Source organism: Rhinolophus hipposideros (genome assembly GCF_964194185.1).
Source record: "Rhinolophus hipposideros genome assembly, chromosome: 14".
In the NCBI taxonomy this organism is placed as follows: domain Eukaryota; kingdom Metazoa; phylum Chordata; class Mammalia; order Chiroptera; family Rhinolophidae; genus Rhinolophus; species Rhinolophus hipposideros.
This window is the reverse complement of record NC_138060.1, coordinates 66833431-66850452: the sequence shown is the minus strand read 5'-3', so window position 1 is coordinate 66850452 and position 17022 is coordinate 66833431. Positions and strand designations below refer to the sequence as shown.

Genomic DNA, 17022 nt, shown 5'->3' with positions numbered 1-17022 from the left:
CTGAATATTAATTTAGGTCATTATCCCTAATTCTCAAAGTACAGAGGACAGTCAGTCAGCTTTGTCAGCACTCATGCCGTCCCCAGAGTGACGATGAGCCAAAGGCAGTTACAAGCAGTTCATACATTTTTCTTAAGTACCAAGAAATCATACTTTGTATTTTATGACTTGAATAGGATTACTTTTTAGGATTTGTATAGTGTCAGGCTTAAAATTTGGCCCTCGTACATCTGTTAGACTGTTTGCCGCAGAAGCCTATACCTGCGTTATGATTTAAATAAATCCCGCCCGGATGAGCTCTAGTTTGTGCATAAATAGTGTCTCCCTAAGGTGCCTCAGCTCTCACTGATCACTGTTGATTTGCTTACGTTGCACCTGGAAGTCTTGACTTCACAAGAGATATATTTATATAAACCACAAATTTGAAGAGAAATTAAGTCCAAAGTTACAGTATCACTGCATGGCCTTTAGCATTTTTAAACAGTAAGTTGCCTCGGATGCTCTTGCCTCATGAATGGAAAAACAAATGTGGGCACAAAACAGAAATGATGCAAAGTCAACAAATGGTAGTAAAACAGTACGGACAGCAAACCAGGAGGGGGCTACCTGGCCTCCGGACCAGGCGTCTCCACCGCGCAGCCCTGTCCTCCACGAAAGCCTCCCTCAGTGTCTGTCTCCTGTGCTGGCTGTCGATGGCGTGCGCTGATGGTCACGACCTGCTCGTCACTGTGCCTCCTTCAGTGCCTTTTCATGGGAGAAGAAAGCAGCCAGACCCAGGTGCCGGTTGTTGGAGTGTATTTCTTAAGGCCGTGGGTTCTACGTGAAGGTGTCACTTCCTTAGACTTGCACAGGCGTCTCTGTGGACAGTGCCTCCGTACAGAAGGTTTACAGCACATAATAATTTCTAATGTTTGCACCCTTTTGTCAGCATTGGGCTCTCTTTGTAGATACTGGTAGTTTCCAAGACTCAGGCAGATGAGGGTTTTAGTTCTTCTCGCATATCTTGGCTGCCAGGTGCTGTGTGCTAGTCTTAGGCTGATGGTTAATACGGATTAACCGTCACCTGTACCCACGAGCTCCTGCACATGTGTGCACACGCGTGCCGACACTGCTCACGGGTAGACCCTCTGTTCCATCAGCTCGGTGGAGTGCCAGCAGTTAAAGCTGCAAGGCTGGCTGCTAGAACATGGCAAGAAAGGCTCCCTGAGGCAGGTGTGACAGTGCCTTGGCTGCAGGATCCAGCTGCCCTTCCGGCTGCTCAGGAGGAGGTTCACGTGCAACCGCAGGCCTGTATGCGGGGCCTCGTCTGCCGGGGGTGGGGCTGGCCTGATGTTTGTGTTGCTCGTGCAAGCACACTAATGTCTGGGCAGACATTTCAGCGAATCCTCCTGTGTGCTGAACACCACGTGTCTTGTGGAACATTCTTCTACCATCGATCACGGTGATTAATAAGCCAGACAATCCTTTGAAAAATAAAGATAGCTGAAGTTCTTGAAGTGGCCAGTTTTGCTACATTTGATTAGAAATTTAGAAGAGTTTGGATCAAAATCTTTCTAGTATTACCTAACCACACTACGGGGAAGCTTAAAACTCAGTCACAGCGACAGAACTATGGCCCATTCTATGCTGATGTGATCTCAGGTGAATCTTAGAAAATGTAACATGTTGCTGCTAGGGGCACCTGTCAGACCCACTAAGAGCTCCGAATACAGTTGGCCTCAAATAGACGGTGATCAGATGAGTGAGATTCACTGAAGTTTCTCCTTCTGTTAGCCCTTATTACTGCGGCACGCCTACGTGTGTTTACTCCAGTGTTTTACCTGTTCAAATCCACATTTACTTCAACAGGTAACTCAGAAAATGAAGTTTTCAGTTATCTTTCGATGAATGAGAAAAGAAGGGTATTTGGGGTTTTCTTGACCTTTTCTATATATGCCGAGTGTATTCTTTTGTGGACATGTTATGAAATTCACTCATTCATTTATGCAGGAAGATAGATCGGTGTTTTCTACATTTGAGGCGGGCGCAGGCCCTGGCCCCTGCCTTGGGAAGCATACGGCTTCACAAACATGTGGGTGAGGCAGGTGCAAAAACCACTTGTGAGCCTTGTTTCATTTGTATTTGCAGAGTACGCTCCTTAGAAACATTCCATTAATTCCAAAAAGTAGAAAAACAGCTGGAAAACATCCAAAACTTAGGTATACTTTTAAATCCTTCTTTGTTGTTTTAAAAAATGTAATTATTACAATGAAACATTTTATACATAACTTATTATCCTTTAAAAAGAAGTCTTGCTTATGGTTGATTTTTATCATTGGTTTCCAGACTTAATGGGTGGGATTTTCACATGGTGCTTATGTCATTGGCCTATTAGTGGGAAATAAAAGAGCTTTTAACTTACCTGGAAGTACCCCATTTCTTTTGTGGAAATTCCTTCCTTGGTTCTGAACAAAGTTGAAATCTATAAAGAATAAATTCAGAGGGAATAAATAAGGGGGTAGTGTTGAACAACAGGAGAAAAGTAGTGAAAGAGAAAAGAAATTCTGCAAGTTAGCTTTGATCTAATCGCCAGCTGCCTATCAATAGCTCATTTGTTAAAAGTTGTTAGAGAGCTTCTGTAATTTTATGTTTTCTGAAGTGGGGCTGGTGGTGGAAAGAGGAAAGGGAGCTGTGAGGGTCCTTTCTGTATCTCAAGACCTATTTCCTGAAATCCCTGTTAATTGTAGTAGTTCAGGACTCGCTTGTAATTTCTCTCTTCCATATTTTGCAATCTTAAATTTTAGAAAGTTTATTGTTTGATTATTTTGGATGGGAATATAATCCACAAAAGTTTTGACTCAAATTAGAAGTAATGGAAAGTTCTGGTTAAAGTTCTAGGTTGTCTAGTTGCAGGTAATTTTTTTCTCTGAAGAAAATGTTCTTCCTCTATTTTAGCCAATTCTTCTAGGAAATGTTAGTCAAGAACTTATGGAATTAATCAGTAGGAAACTTTCTATAGTTTCTCTATACACTTCTTAATTTGATGTATTTTCTTCTAACTTTATTATAACTGATAGTAAATAAATATCTTTAAATCTTGATTATTATTTCCAAGTGGTTGTATGTATAATAGTTAAATGCAATACTTCTAGAAAGATATTCCATGGGTTTTAACTTCAACCCAACCATTTAGTTGTAAGACGTTGGGCATTCTGTGTTTCAGTTTTGTTATGTATAAAATGGAGGTCATTATTATCATATATCTACATCATGGAGATGAGAGAATTACATGGGAGGTCCACATGTAAAAGCAATTATGACACGTGAGATCCGCTCAATGAAGGTTAAATCAGGCTGACAGCTGTTATTATTGATATCTTATAGTTAACAGTGTTCACTGGTGATGGCTCATAAAGCAGTTTCTTCCACAGTGGATTTAGACAAAAATCACACACACATTCACACACACACACGCACACACACGCACACACACATTCTCATAATCAAATAAGTTTGTGAAAACCTGAATTCAGCAAAACAAAATTCTTAGCCTTTGTATGCTACCGTGCATTGAACATTTGGAAAGATACACACAGCGTGTGGGTGGTGGTCGGCTGCCCAGCTCTCCTTCTGGGAAGCACACTGACCCAGTGGCGCTGGGTGTGGGCTGGGGCAGGTGCATTTCAGGAGGGGCAGGTCTTCAGGGTCCGTGCTTCCTGCACACGACATGCAGGACCCAGACTGCTGGCCACTCAACCCACGCATCATCCCGGGCACACATGCCACCTGGTTGGGATCCAGTAGTTACGGGAATGCAAACATGTCTTCTGTCTTACGAACCCACCTTCAAAACTCCTCTAGGAACAGAGGCTCGTAGTGATGAAAACTCCTTAGAAGGTTTGAGAAGTGGGTACATGAATTTATACTTAATGTAAAAATTCACGGAGCTCCACACTCAAGGTTTGTGTATTTTAGTACATCTGTGTTGTTCCTCAGTTTGCAGAAAATCCCCTGGGTGGGCATTAAATGGGTGGTCCATATGTATGTACATAAGGTGTCTTGTGACAAATGGTTCCAGGCACAACTTAGGTGCCGGGATGCAAGGTTGTCCTCCCATCCCTGCAGTAAGTGACCTTGGTTTGGGGGGTTTCCTTCTTTTTCCTCTATTATGAAAGAATTTGAATTGCATGTCATTTTAGCATCGACGTGGTAAGAATTTTGGAAGTATAGGTAAATAAAGGGGAAAACCAAAAATTACATGTTAATTGTACTCAGTTATATTCCCGTTAGAGTTCAACTACAGTATTTTCCTATTAAATTAAATCAGTGGTATTAATGATACTGGTTTATCCAATGTAAGTATTAAAGCTGACGTTTTCCCAATAAAATCAATTTTGTTGTAGTACAATCTACATTCCTTTGGTCGTCTGCAGGAGAATGAATTAACACTCAGCAATTCTCTTGTCACTTCAGTGACATGAGACAGACTTTGAATAGATACGGCCGTAATGTACAGTATTTCCTTTGTTTCCAGGCAAAAAGCCATTAACAGTTATTTCAGGATTACCGTGTTTATGACACTTGTAAATTGATTTATGGTATTAGTCAAGCCGGGTGACTGAACAAAAGCCTTTTAATTTTCTTTGTGTGAACCTTCCCTGGTCTCAGGATGTTGGGTAACTCCATCACACTTCAGGCTTATGGGGACTGCCTCCCCACGAGTCCTGAACTGGGGATAGTTTACCCTGGCCTGACAGTCACGTATCCTACAAAGGAGTTTCATCAAGGGACACCTGCAGTCAGAGGGACAAGCAGGTGACACCCACCCCGTCACAGACACGGGTGGCTTCAGGCGCACGCTGGCTTGCTGCAGCACCGTGATTCTTCAGCCCTATGGTATGGAAAGAAAGATTTAAACAATCCCAAGGCAGCGCCCAGCCCCAGACTCTTGCACAGATCCATTCAGATATTTTGAAAACTACACTTGGGACGTCAGTGTCATTGCGTACCCCTTCCTGCTGACTGTGGGGAAAGTTGCCGGACCATTTCAAGCTCCCCGACCAGACACACGTTGTTTAACATTGAGCACACACGACGTGCATGCCGATTTCTGGCATTCTCTGTGGCCGAAGCCGCGTAATGTCACGTCTTCTGCAGAACAGTGTCCACAAAGCCCTTGGGGCGGTTCCCACTCACGCCTCCTTCAGAAACGGGCCCCACACAAGTGAGTGCTCATTGGCACAAAATGCCCAGGCTGTGGACGATGGCGCTTAGGTCAGTTACCATCCCAAACTAGCTGCCTTTATGCTTTTGATCCATTCACCTCACTGGGCAGATTCTGTCCCTTTTGGAATGAAGTGCAAATCTATTTTCAAATTTCGGCATAACAATTACGTTGTTTGCTCAAAGGGAAAAAGAAATGTTTATGAGCCAGTAAGAGCCAGTAGGACGAGTAGAGCAGCAGGGCAGTGACTGTCAGGTGTATAAGGTGTTATTAGGGAATGGTTAGTACTCAGCATGTACTAAAGGCCTTTGCCAGAGACCTTTAAACTGATTGTAAAGTACTTTGTGTTTCTCTCCAGTTCAGAGGGGTGGGACATGTGTATACATAATAGTGTAAGGTGATGATGTCATCTGAACCCACCTTATTCTTTCTGCCTATTACACGTTAATTTTGGACTTGAAAACAGACTCCAGTAGAAACATAACACAAAATCGAAGAATGTCCGTGTTTAGCTGGCAGGTTACCTGGGCTGGCCCTTCTCGGACGGCGGCTCTTTCACATCTGGTGGCTGGCTGGCTGGCTGTTGGCCAGGATTCCAGAGGGTGACGGGCCAGCATCTCTGACGCCCGGCAGGCTCGTGTCCTCTGGACTGAGCAGGGTCCAAGCAGAGAGTAAGGACATGCAGGTCTACCGAGGCCTGAGCTCCGAACCCCTTCTGTAGATCCACGGCCACCATATTTACGAAGTGGGGAAGCAGCCTCCTGGCAAGAGGACCTGTAAAGTCACGTTGTGACACATGTGGGACAAGGAGGTGAGCAGAATCAAAGATTTTTACAATCAATGTACCACACTCTCAGCCCCTTTTTTCTTTTTTAGTGTATTTAAATTAAAATCAATTAACACCCTCTTACCACTAACTACTTTAGTGAATAGTCTTTTATTTATTTATTTTTTTAGCTCAGTACGATCTTGTAACTCTCTTGTAACTCTCGCAGAAGCCGTGCAAGTTACCCTGCTCTGTGGATTGGAGGATTATTACTGGAGGCCATGCCCTAATGGCCTCTATCGCTGTCACTAGCTGTAGCGAATTCCTGTTGCTCTGTTATGGATGGCACACACGTGGCAGCAGCTCTCGTAGTCACCTGGAGAGGTGAGCGGGAAAGGCTGGTGGCCCTGCCCCCCGGACGTACTGACTGTGCTCTCGGCCTACACGTCACTCTCCTGCCAGTGTCAGCAGGCCACAGTGTGTCTGCATTTACTTGGGAGGCCGGGTAGGGTGGACAAAGGCGAAGAAACTCTCGTTTCCATTTCTCAGAGCAGAAGCTGAACTTCTGTTAAGGGAGTAAGTTGTTTCTAGATTTACCACCATGGAGCTGTTTGAAGACCATCCTGAGGTCTCTTTGTAGTGTTGATTATGTGTGTGCACGCGCGTTACAGGCGATTGTTCTGGAGAAGGCAAGAGCTTTATTTCCGGTTGTTGTGTTGGTTGTAGTCACCTGTGACATGCTTCTGCCCCTGCCTGGAACCCGGCATGTTCTGAGTCCTCCTCAGCGCCCTGGGCGAGCAAGAGGAGCTGAGGCAGTCGGAAGGGTCAGTGTGGATGACATTGAGACATCTGTTTCCTTTTGAGTTAGGTGTCAGGGATAGAAGGAAGATTTAACCCGATTTGTCCAGATTCATGAATATTCATTGATTCTTTTTTTGAGCATTTAATATCATTACCACTAGGCAATCAGATATCAGCTTTATGCAACTGGTTCTCAAAAATAGTCTAGTATATTTTGTTCCTGTCTTTGTGTGCAAAGCTCCATCCTGCATTTCAATAAATGCCTTCATCTTTGAGGTCTGGTGTGTGGCATTAAATGCATCTATTTTGAAGAAAGATAAATGGGGATATAATTTTATTGCTGTTTTTCTGTTGCAAAATGTAATTACTAAACAGTATGCCCTTTATACATCTGACAGTGAAATTATAACCGACTTTCTCTTTTCAAATCTGAAAGCTATTTTGGGGCTGTCATCATCATCTAATGGAGTCTTGCTTGCAGGGGGTCACATTTTAACTTCCAATGGCTTTTATGGAATAGCCTCTTCACATAGACATGTCAGGTAAATAGAAGCCAGCCCCGCTGGGGAAAGGTCAGCTGGAGAGTTCACCATTATTTATATCCTGGAAACAGATGGGGTCATCAATACTTGTTATGCCTCTTAATTTACAGCCTTATTTTAAGCCAGGGTTAGGGTTCAGTGTGGCCTCCTTTTATGGGAGAGAATTTCTAGGATTAAGACCATGTGGTTAAAACCACTCAAATTCCAGAAGTCAGAGCACCACTATTGAACAATCAGTATCTGTGCAGTTAGAGCCGTTGAGCCCAGTAGCCTAAGTGAGGATGTCATTGGAATTGAGTCTGTCCTCACTGATTTGGCTGTCTAGTATTTTTATCCGCTGTTTCAGGATAGGGTGATATGTTAATCTGGAAATATTGTTTCCTAATAGCATCATGCTTTTCAAAGCCTTTCCCTTCGCAAATAGAGGACAGCTCATTAACCAAATACATCAGGTGCCCTTAAAGGAATCAACATTGAATATTAATGGAACAGAATAGTAAATAATAGACTGCAGGTAACGGGTGATATATAACTATAAACAATGAATTCCAATTACTATTCTTAAAGTGTTTCAGAAGAGAGAGGAAGAGGAAAATTCAAAGGAGAAGGCATTCGTATTTTCTTCTGACTTTTCATCTTAGAAATGGCGAAATGGTTCAGTGTCTCCCAACTGTGTACAATATGTAAAACTCAGTTTTTGTGCTTAGGCAATGTCCTACTTTTCATAATGAAAACAATTTTTTACCACATTTTATTTTGTTAATCAGAATAATTGATTATACCAGGAAAATGAGTATCAACATAGTAACACAATTGAAAATATTTTTAATTATCCATGTAAGTTATTTGTCATTGTAAGAAATATTCTGATCCCCACGAGGATAATTTTTTTCCAATTCCCATTTTACAGATGGCTTAATTGAGATCAGACAAAATAGAACAATGCTATTGCTCTAATTCAAGAACAAAGCTTCACTTTTCTTTGGGGTTGGAGTATTTTCCTTCATGATCAATATAACTTTTCAGACTTTCAAAATTACACAATAAAACAGCAAAATGGAAGCATTCATAACTATTTCAAATTGGACCTACTGTCTACATATGTGAAAGGTGCGGTTCGATGGTCTCTTCAGCTGCAGCCTGAGGTGAAACAAAAAGCCCAAATACTCGGAACTAAATAGACACAGAATAGTGTCTGCCCCTACCATTATTAATTTTTCACCAGTTCTAAGTGAATAAATAGAGTAATTGGTTTCTATGAAAATGGAATTTATGTACTTGAAAAACTAATTATGGCATTTGGGAGATATTTGTTTTGAAAAGTACACTATAAATCATGTTTATATGCCTGTTATCACAGTGTTTCAGAAAACTTGAAATTGTGAGAGAAAGTAAAGAGAAATTGCCATTTTAATCTGTATTTCTGTAAACTTGGGAGTGAATAAATATTCTGTTTCAGTAGAAAGCGACAGACATGGCTAAATCCTACTGGAACAAAACCTAGCATTGTAAATGTTAGTTGCAGTGGCTGCTTCTCATCCATTCGTCCTCCATTTCTCTGTTCCCTGTATCTCACCATTCACCTTCTGTTGGTGTGATAACATTGGATATGAAAAGGTGTTTTACCAGAAAAGTCAAAGATTAGACATGTGAAGCTTAACAAATGACTCAAATGGGGTCAGACTCCTGAGACAAAGAATTGATTGAAAAGGAGCCACTTTGTGAATGAACTGGCTAAGGGAAGTTGTAGGCAGACCACTGACACTCAGCGTGGGCTCGAGTGCCTGCAAGGAAAACAACTCTGACGGAAAAATACGACATATTGGAATGGTTTATGGTTTACGGTATAACATGTGCCAGCTGTCCTTTGAAAGAAAGGAAAAACTAATTATGTTTATGGGAAGTTATTAGAGACCAGTCTCATAATGAGGAAAATTATTGTCAACAGAAAAAAATATATTTTATTTCTGTTAGGTAGACATTTTAGAGCATATGAGCTTCGAGACTATGTTATTCTGTTTCTTTTTGGATCTCCAGGTTACCCCCATTTTCTTCAGCTGTAAAGCAAAAGTAAGAGGAGACATTCTGATTTTCGTTCTTCTGGGTTTCCTCCTTCCCGAAGAGCAATGGGGGTGCTGTCAAGTGGGAGAGGATCGATTGCAGCTCTAGTTTTCTTCCTATTAAACTTCTCCATGGCCACCGAAATACCACTTTCAGGTAAAGTGACAGCATTGAATACCTACTTGATGGAATCCCATATTTGCATTTTGATTTTTAAGTGGAATCCTTGAAGATTGAGGATGTGTTTTTCTGCCATGTTTCTACATGTTTTCCAGCAGTCTGTCATCAGAATTAATTTCTGCCTTTTCCACTTAACGGATGGCTCATGTCGGGCTGCATGAGCTCTTCCCACCTCTGGCCTTTGGCATCTCATCGAGTCTTGCCCATCAGAAGCAGCATAACGCGTGGATCAGGTGGTATTTTGCCATACGAGACAGTCTGCAATGTACCAGCTGTTACTTCTGTACACTCAGCTTAGTTTCTTTAGGGACAATTATGATTTAGAAATTATTGCTAGTCAACCAGTTATGACAAAATGATTATATATTTAAGAATGAAAACAATGAATTAGGAAAAAAACAAAAATGATTTTTATAGTGTACAACTAACAATAAGAAGACAGCAACTGAAAATCTAGAGCATTTTGTGGTAGAAATTCATATCAAGAGGTTAGTCGGTGATTCTGTGGAAATATGTAGATTTTTAAACATCATAAATCAATTTGCATAAGGTACAGTAATTAAAAGTTGAAAAATAATGTGTCTGAAAACACAGTTTATGTAATAATATCTCAACTGTGTCGTGTAGAGATTTGGGGAATTCCTCTTGTGTCGTCAGCACCTGGATTATAATAGAGCCTTGAGAGGTTAGTCAGCTACTTGGTCCATATAGTTCTGCATTGCCCCACTGTCATGTCCAGATGTGGTCTGGAGAGTTGTATGCCACAGGCATTGGTTGTTTAGTAGACTCTTGGCCTTGGAAAGGACCTTGCAGGTCATGTAAGTTCTAGATAGTTAGTCTTGGCCTTGGAGAACTGACTGCACATTAGGGAGGCAGTGACATTGACCTGAGCCATGTCTTCTGAAACGTCGGTCTGGCTGTGAGTAGAAGAGGAAGAGCCTGACTGTAAAACATAATGTGTTTCACAGCCATTTGCTGAGGGCTGCCTTACATTTTGTGAGGTGGGGTCCAGATCACACACTCTGTTGACCCCCAGGTAAGAGTCCCTTCTCAACTCATGGTGACAGGTGGCCAGCTCTCTGTCCTTATTCCCTCTCCTTATGCAGCCCCCCCCACCCACTCTGCAGAGGTCCAGACTTAAAGATCTCTTTAAGTCAAGCTGCAGTCTGTTAGTCTCATACAGTATACACCAGCCTTGTTGTCGTTCATCTTTAGCAGGTTCTTTTGGTTTGAGTTGCAATCCCAGATTAAGAACCACTTCTTGGTGTGATCCTCGTGGAAAAGGAGTGAATGTTTTTCACTCTCCCAGTAGCAAGCAGCAAGGCTCGGCTAGGCTTTCTGATTGCAAGTCCTGACTAGATTCTCTGAGAATAGCCATTTCCTTTCCATCTTTTCTCATTTAGTTCACCAGTGGTGAAGGGTGTGAAATTCTGTATTCATCTGTAGCACACGTTTTTATTTTGGTGGCTCAGTTGCCCATGCATTTTCATGCTGTACGTTCCTTGACAATACTTGTTATAAAATATTAATGACGTGTTTTCAGAACGACTGAGTATTATCCATTTCGGTACTCTAGAGCACTCACTAGCGAATGCTACTAAGGCAGGTACGGAATTTGAATGTCAACGAGTCTGGTGTCTCTGTAATTGGCCTGATTATGGAGGGAAGGATTTATAATGTAGAATAATGTTCTTATAAACACCCCGAGATTGTTGGCTCATTCCCTGAGTAATTCATTATTGCTCAGACTCTACAACCTTAGCAAATTTATGAAAGAATAATGTTCTAATAAACAAGTTGTTCACAAGTTACTTGCTTGTATCTTAGGGACTGTTGGTATTGTGTACCATCCTTTGCAATTTATAATGGTAATAAAATTTAAATGATACAAATTTGCAATAAGCTGAAGACCTGCCTTACTTAGACACGGTAGTGATCAGAAACAAGGTAAAGGTCAGTGACGTTAGGAATATTTTTGGGGTGTTACTAAAATGTTTCTGAACACCCAATGGATGAAGACTGGACTTGGGCTGATGTCCCTGAGCTGGTAAAATGCAATTATCCCATTCATTAGGCAAAAGTGAAAAAAATTGAATTTTAGAATTGGAAATGATATTGAGATACTACTCGAGGTTGGCCATCAGTGCCCAAAATGTGATCGGGGCCTCTCAGGGTCCCACAGGTACATCCCGGCCGTCCATGAGACCAGACGTTTCGTGATAATAGAAATGCCATGCTGTTCCACTTGGTGCCATCAGCACTGTGTCACAGAGGCCACATTGCCCAGCTCAGATCCAGCCATTGGCACCAACCTGGACCAGCACTCAAGGTATCTTCACAACCGTGACTCATGATGAGCACACGCGAAACAGCTTCACTTAAGGCTCTCCTTGTTGAAGCAGCTAAGCATTATTGCTTTTATCAGATGTCCACCCCTGGGTACAGTGTTCTTAATGTTCTGAGCAGGAATACGCATAAAATAACTCTGCTGTGTGACAAAGTACTGCGCTGGGCTCTCTCCTCAATCGCGCCTTTGTTTCAGCCCCATTCGAACAACATTTTTGCTTAAAAGTGCAACTGACAGACAAATTGTCATCACTCTATTGGGTACATGGCAGATGTTTTACTCAAAATAAATTGCGAGAGCCTGTCACATCAAGATAAACAACTGACAATATATGTTGTCACTGGTAAATGTTGAGTGTTTAAGCAAAAATGAGAATTGTGGAAAATTTGTATTCTCCACTCTGAGATTGATAGCTTCCCAGCATGTAAGACTTTGCTGGTTAGATCAGGGATGATATTAACACATGTGAGTTTGGATATCATGCAATGAGATGTGTCAGTATTTGGAAAATCATGCAAACTCAGTGAGCCAGTATTTTTCCCAAATGATTAGTGTATGACTTTTTAACCCAAAGTCATGCGTGGGTTAAAAAGAACCCATGGTAAGACGTTTTACTGTAACAGCGCATGAACTGCTGACTGATGTGGTTCCAGACCCACGCTGCGGTAAGGGTCTAGTAGGAAAGGCCACTTGTGAGCTGTGGCGGGCTGTCCCTGAGACCACCCACAGTCATCAGCTGGTGAGGTATCTCCCCTTTTCAAGTGGCATCTGTGTAAGGCTGGCTTTTCTGCAAATCTTTACGCAAAACCACTTTGCCCCAGACTTGATGCAGACCTTTGAGAACCCAGCTGCCTCCTGTTAAGACATTTAAGAGATTTGCAACAATGTGTTGTTAAAAAACAGTGCCACTATTCTTCTATTACGTGTTTTTGATAAAATATGTTATTTATTTTAACATGTGACAGGACTATTTTAAATGGATTAATACATAAATATTTTAAAGACTTCGCTGTTGTCATTTCTAATGTAGTAAATATTGTTCAATATAACCGCTATGAACACAAGCACTCTGGCATCTCCTACAGGTTTTAAGAATGTCAGGTGATCCTAAGACCAAAGAGACTAGATCAGTCAATCCAGCCTGAGTCCCTAATTTTACAGATGAGGAAACAGAGTGGGCCAGGGCCGGGCCTGTGTCGCGGGGCTCAGGGTTCTACTTGTACGGGACTCCACGGTGGGACATTCCTCATGTAAACCGGCCCCACTGCCTCTCTGCACATGGCTTTGTTCAAAACACGTTTGCCAGTCGGGTTCCTGCTACTGAACTGGTAACTCTTCCTTGTGAATTCAGTCCTGTCCCCTTAACCAGAAGTTGTAAGAACTGGGCTAAAATGGTCCTGTATCACTTTGAAAACTACTGAGGGCTTGAAGACGGTATATCTTTACATATATCATGATCTGTGTCCTACTTCAAAACGTAAGCCAAGTTTGTAGGTTCAGCATCAGTACACTTAATATGTTAGCGATTGTTTATATTCAAATCTGAAGGAGAAGAGAAGACTAACCTCCAGCCCCAAATAGTTAAATGGAAAAATATGCATGAAAGGAACATTTATAAATGGGCATGACAAAACTACAGGTCCAGAGAAAAACGTTTATTAACAAAAGCAACAAATGGAAAGAAAAATAAAGGAAATGAGGAGGTTATGTTTTCCTTTGTAATGATTAGTGAAAAATGTCGGTGTTAGTTGGTGGCAAAGATGCAGGAAGCCACTGTCCCCATATGTCATCTGTGGTAAATACCCATGAAATGGGATCAGCATTTATCCAGAGGCATCTCCACTCATGGCCATGCCTGGAAATGTATCGTAAGTCACTCGTTCAGTAGAGGGAATGTCGATATGCTCAGGGATGTCGGCTGAAGTGCATGTTACCTAGGAAAAGAAAAATGAAACAAAAAGTCTAATGTCCAATAATTAGAAAATTATTAAAGTATCACATATCATGGAAAGAAATAATGTAAAAGTAGTCAATTGTAATGTCTTAGCAAACTAGAAAAACAAAATCCAGAACTTTCAAAGTGACCCAAGTAAACACATATACACATGAACACAGACTAAATGCCAATAATTTCACAATAGATACTTTAAAATTGTACTGATATGGAAAATGTTCTTCTGTTTTAACTCCATTTTCTTCTGGATTTAAGTAAAATGAACACATATGGCAGCATGAAATGATGGCAGTGATGTATATCCCTTAGAATTAAATACAGTTTTCAAAGAGGAAGTCAGATTTGTCCTGTAATTTTCACTCTTAAACAGTCCTTTTACTGATGAATACGGTCACCCGTTTAAAGTGTCTCTATCACAGCTAAGCTACCTCACCCAGTCTCGAAGTGTTCCTTAAATGCCTATGTTAACATTTAGTCCAGCAGGTCCCAACCATCACAAAACAGTCAAAACTGCAAGTGGCCTTTCCCTTCGATGAATATTTCCAAATCGAGTGTGAAGCTAAAGGGAATCCAGCACCAACGTGAGTTGTTCTTTCAAACTAAATATCTGTTTATATGTGAAAAATCCCTTTTCCTTTTCTCCTTCTGGCCATAGTAAGCTTGTTGGGCTACAAATCTACACAAGACAAGGATTTTCATATGCATGAGAGCTGTGTCTGAAAAGAAAACCCTGTTATTTTACATATGTGCTTCTGCCAGTTGAAATTCTTGTTACCATAAAGTAAATTGTCTTAAATACTTCACACAGGCTTTGGCGTTGTGGGAATATTCCATAGCTCCTACCTTACAAGTGAATAGGAAGCGAGAAACCAGAAGACCCTTGGTGCTACCTAGTGAAAGGCAGCATTTATTAAGCCAAAGTTATACATTTATAAATGGTATTCTATCCGTATTAATTAGTGCATGACTTTAAATGTGACACATATATTATTCAGTGAACAGGTTGTTACTGATGATTTTTAAGTTATCACAGAAATGCTTAGTCATCCCAATGGCAGAATGCTGTCTGCATGGCATTTGAACTTTATATGAATTAAATAATTGTTACTCTAGGGCATTATGATCAGTGTTGAAGTTATTTCAAAGCACCTTCTATGTTGTAGAGGAGCTCAAAATGTGTGTGCTCGGAGTGAGGGCCGAGAAGTTGTGGGAAAATTCCAGAGTTTAAAGTTCTTGGTGATTTAAAATGGGCAGCAAAGCCTACATACTTTCATTGATGTGCTTGATTATTTTATGTCTATCACGAAGATACATTTTAATGAAAATTGACTATTTGAAATTGCGTTGTGACCAGCGTTATTATGACCCGATAGTTTGATATTTTAAAAATCACCCATTGTGAGTCATTAACTTGTAAAATTATCATTATTTCTCTATTTTACCAAATAGAATATATTCAGTGATTGTATATAAATATAAATAGAATTATATCAACTAAAGAAGAGTTTAGTCAGTCAATGTAAATCTGAATCAAGCGACATTATGGCATATATTAATATTATATAACTGATTTATTATTTCAAAAGGTAATACATACAATCATCTGAGATAATTAATGATCAAATATATTTATCATGTCAGTATACACTGTTGAGTTTAATTATGCAATACTGGCATTTTCACTAAATTCAGAAATAAGAATAGAATATCTGCTATTAATACTTTTGCTCATTTTTCTAGAGCCATGTCCAATATTATTATGTAAGAAAAGAAAATAAATGCTACAAACATTAAGAAAATGCAATTAATAAGAATTTGATTATTATATAATTTGACATTCTATCTGAAAACCGAAGAAAATTCACTGGACAAAAATAAGGTTTTATAAATAAGAAGGGCTGCAGTAAGTGGTCAATTATAATACGTTTTAAAGCCTAATTAGATGCCTATGCAAAACAATGAGAAAATAATGAGAAAACAAGAAGGAAGAATACATCACACAGTAGAAAGAAAAAATCCAGCAATCTCAACAGTCAATGGCAGCGAGGTTAACAAAAACAATATCAAAAAATATTAGTAACACGCTCACTAATAGTAATAATTACAGTAACAACACGAATTATGTAGGATATAAATTGGAGGAGGTCTCTGAAATTCTGCATCGGATCATAAAAGAAGATTCGAATGAGTAAACAGATATAACATATCACCAAGTGGAAATGTTTAATTTTATAGACATGAAATGATCTTAGTTAATATATTGGAATTTAAAGGAATAGACTCGATCTGTTTTTTTGGAGGTAAAACCAGCGAAGTATAAAACAGAGGCAGAGACAGAGAGAGAAGTAGAAGTTGTGGACGGAGAAGGCAGGGTGCTTCTAACAAAAGTGTGTCCCATGGAAGTGTGTTGAAGGAGTAAGCAGATAGGTTACTGTAAGGAATGGGGTTGAGGCATAGCCACATGTACACGGGTAGTTCATATTTGCAATGCTAAATAAAATCAGTGGGAAGACCCCTAACCGGGTAAAGGCTTCTTACAGCCTTGTCCATAGAACTGACGCCATCACATAGAGGGCTGAGACATAACTATTTTTGTGTGTGATGCAATTCTGCAACATTTATGAAAAACTACAAAAATCCTCTTATTAGTCTATTAATCTCACTTCTAAGGAATTGGCCTAAAGAACTGTTTGAACCTGAAGAACAATTTAAACAAGTACCAAAAAATAAATAGGGATGGATTATCTTACCATTGCTCATAGAAAGGGAAAAATGGAAATAGTAAAGTAACTTGAATAGTAACCATATGACAGAATGTAATGTCTTTGCTAGCATTGTAATAACTGGAAAAACTCAATTGGCAAAATTATATAGTAATTTGATCTCAGATATGCGACATTTATTGTAGTCTTCAAAATATTAGTAAAAATTGTGCCTTATGTTTCTAATTGGAAAAATTGAAAAAAATCAAAGAACAGAACACAGCCTGCTTCAGTGCTCAGTCTGTTGTAACAGCTTCATACGGCTTGTGTCGTGGTCAGTTCAGGCTGCGGGGACAGAAATGACGCATTAGGTGACTTTAACAACACATGTTCATTTCTCACGTGTGGAGGTCAGGAAGTCCAAGATCAAGGTACCAGCAGACTGGCTTCTGGGGAGGCCACTTCC

At 40.4% G+C, this 17022-nt stretch overlaps 1 protein-coding gene across 1 annotated transcript in view; it reads left to right on the top strand.

The window, feature by feature from the left end:
• Positions 1–17022, top strand: part of CHL1 (cell adhesion molecule L1 like) — a gene marked incomplete at its 5' end in the record, with an annotated part of 151987 nt that overhangs the window by 75196 nt on the left and 59769 nt on the right. The window contains 3 exon segments of the mRNA XM_081073319.1: positions 9350–9428; positions 9431–9529; positions 14330–14435. Of these exon segments, the coding sequence (XP_080929445.1) occupies positions 9350–9428; positions 9431–9529; positions 14330–14435 (284 nt within the window).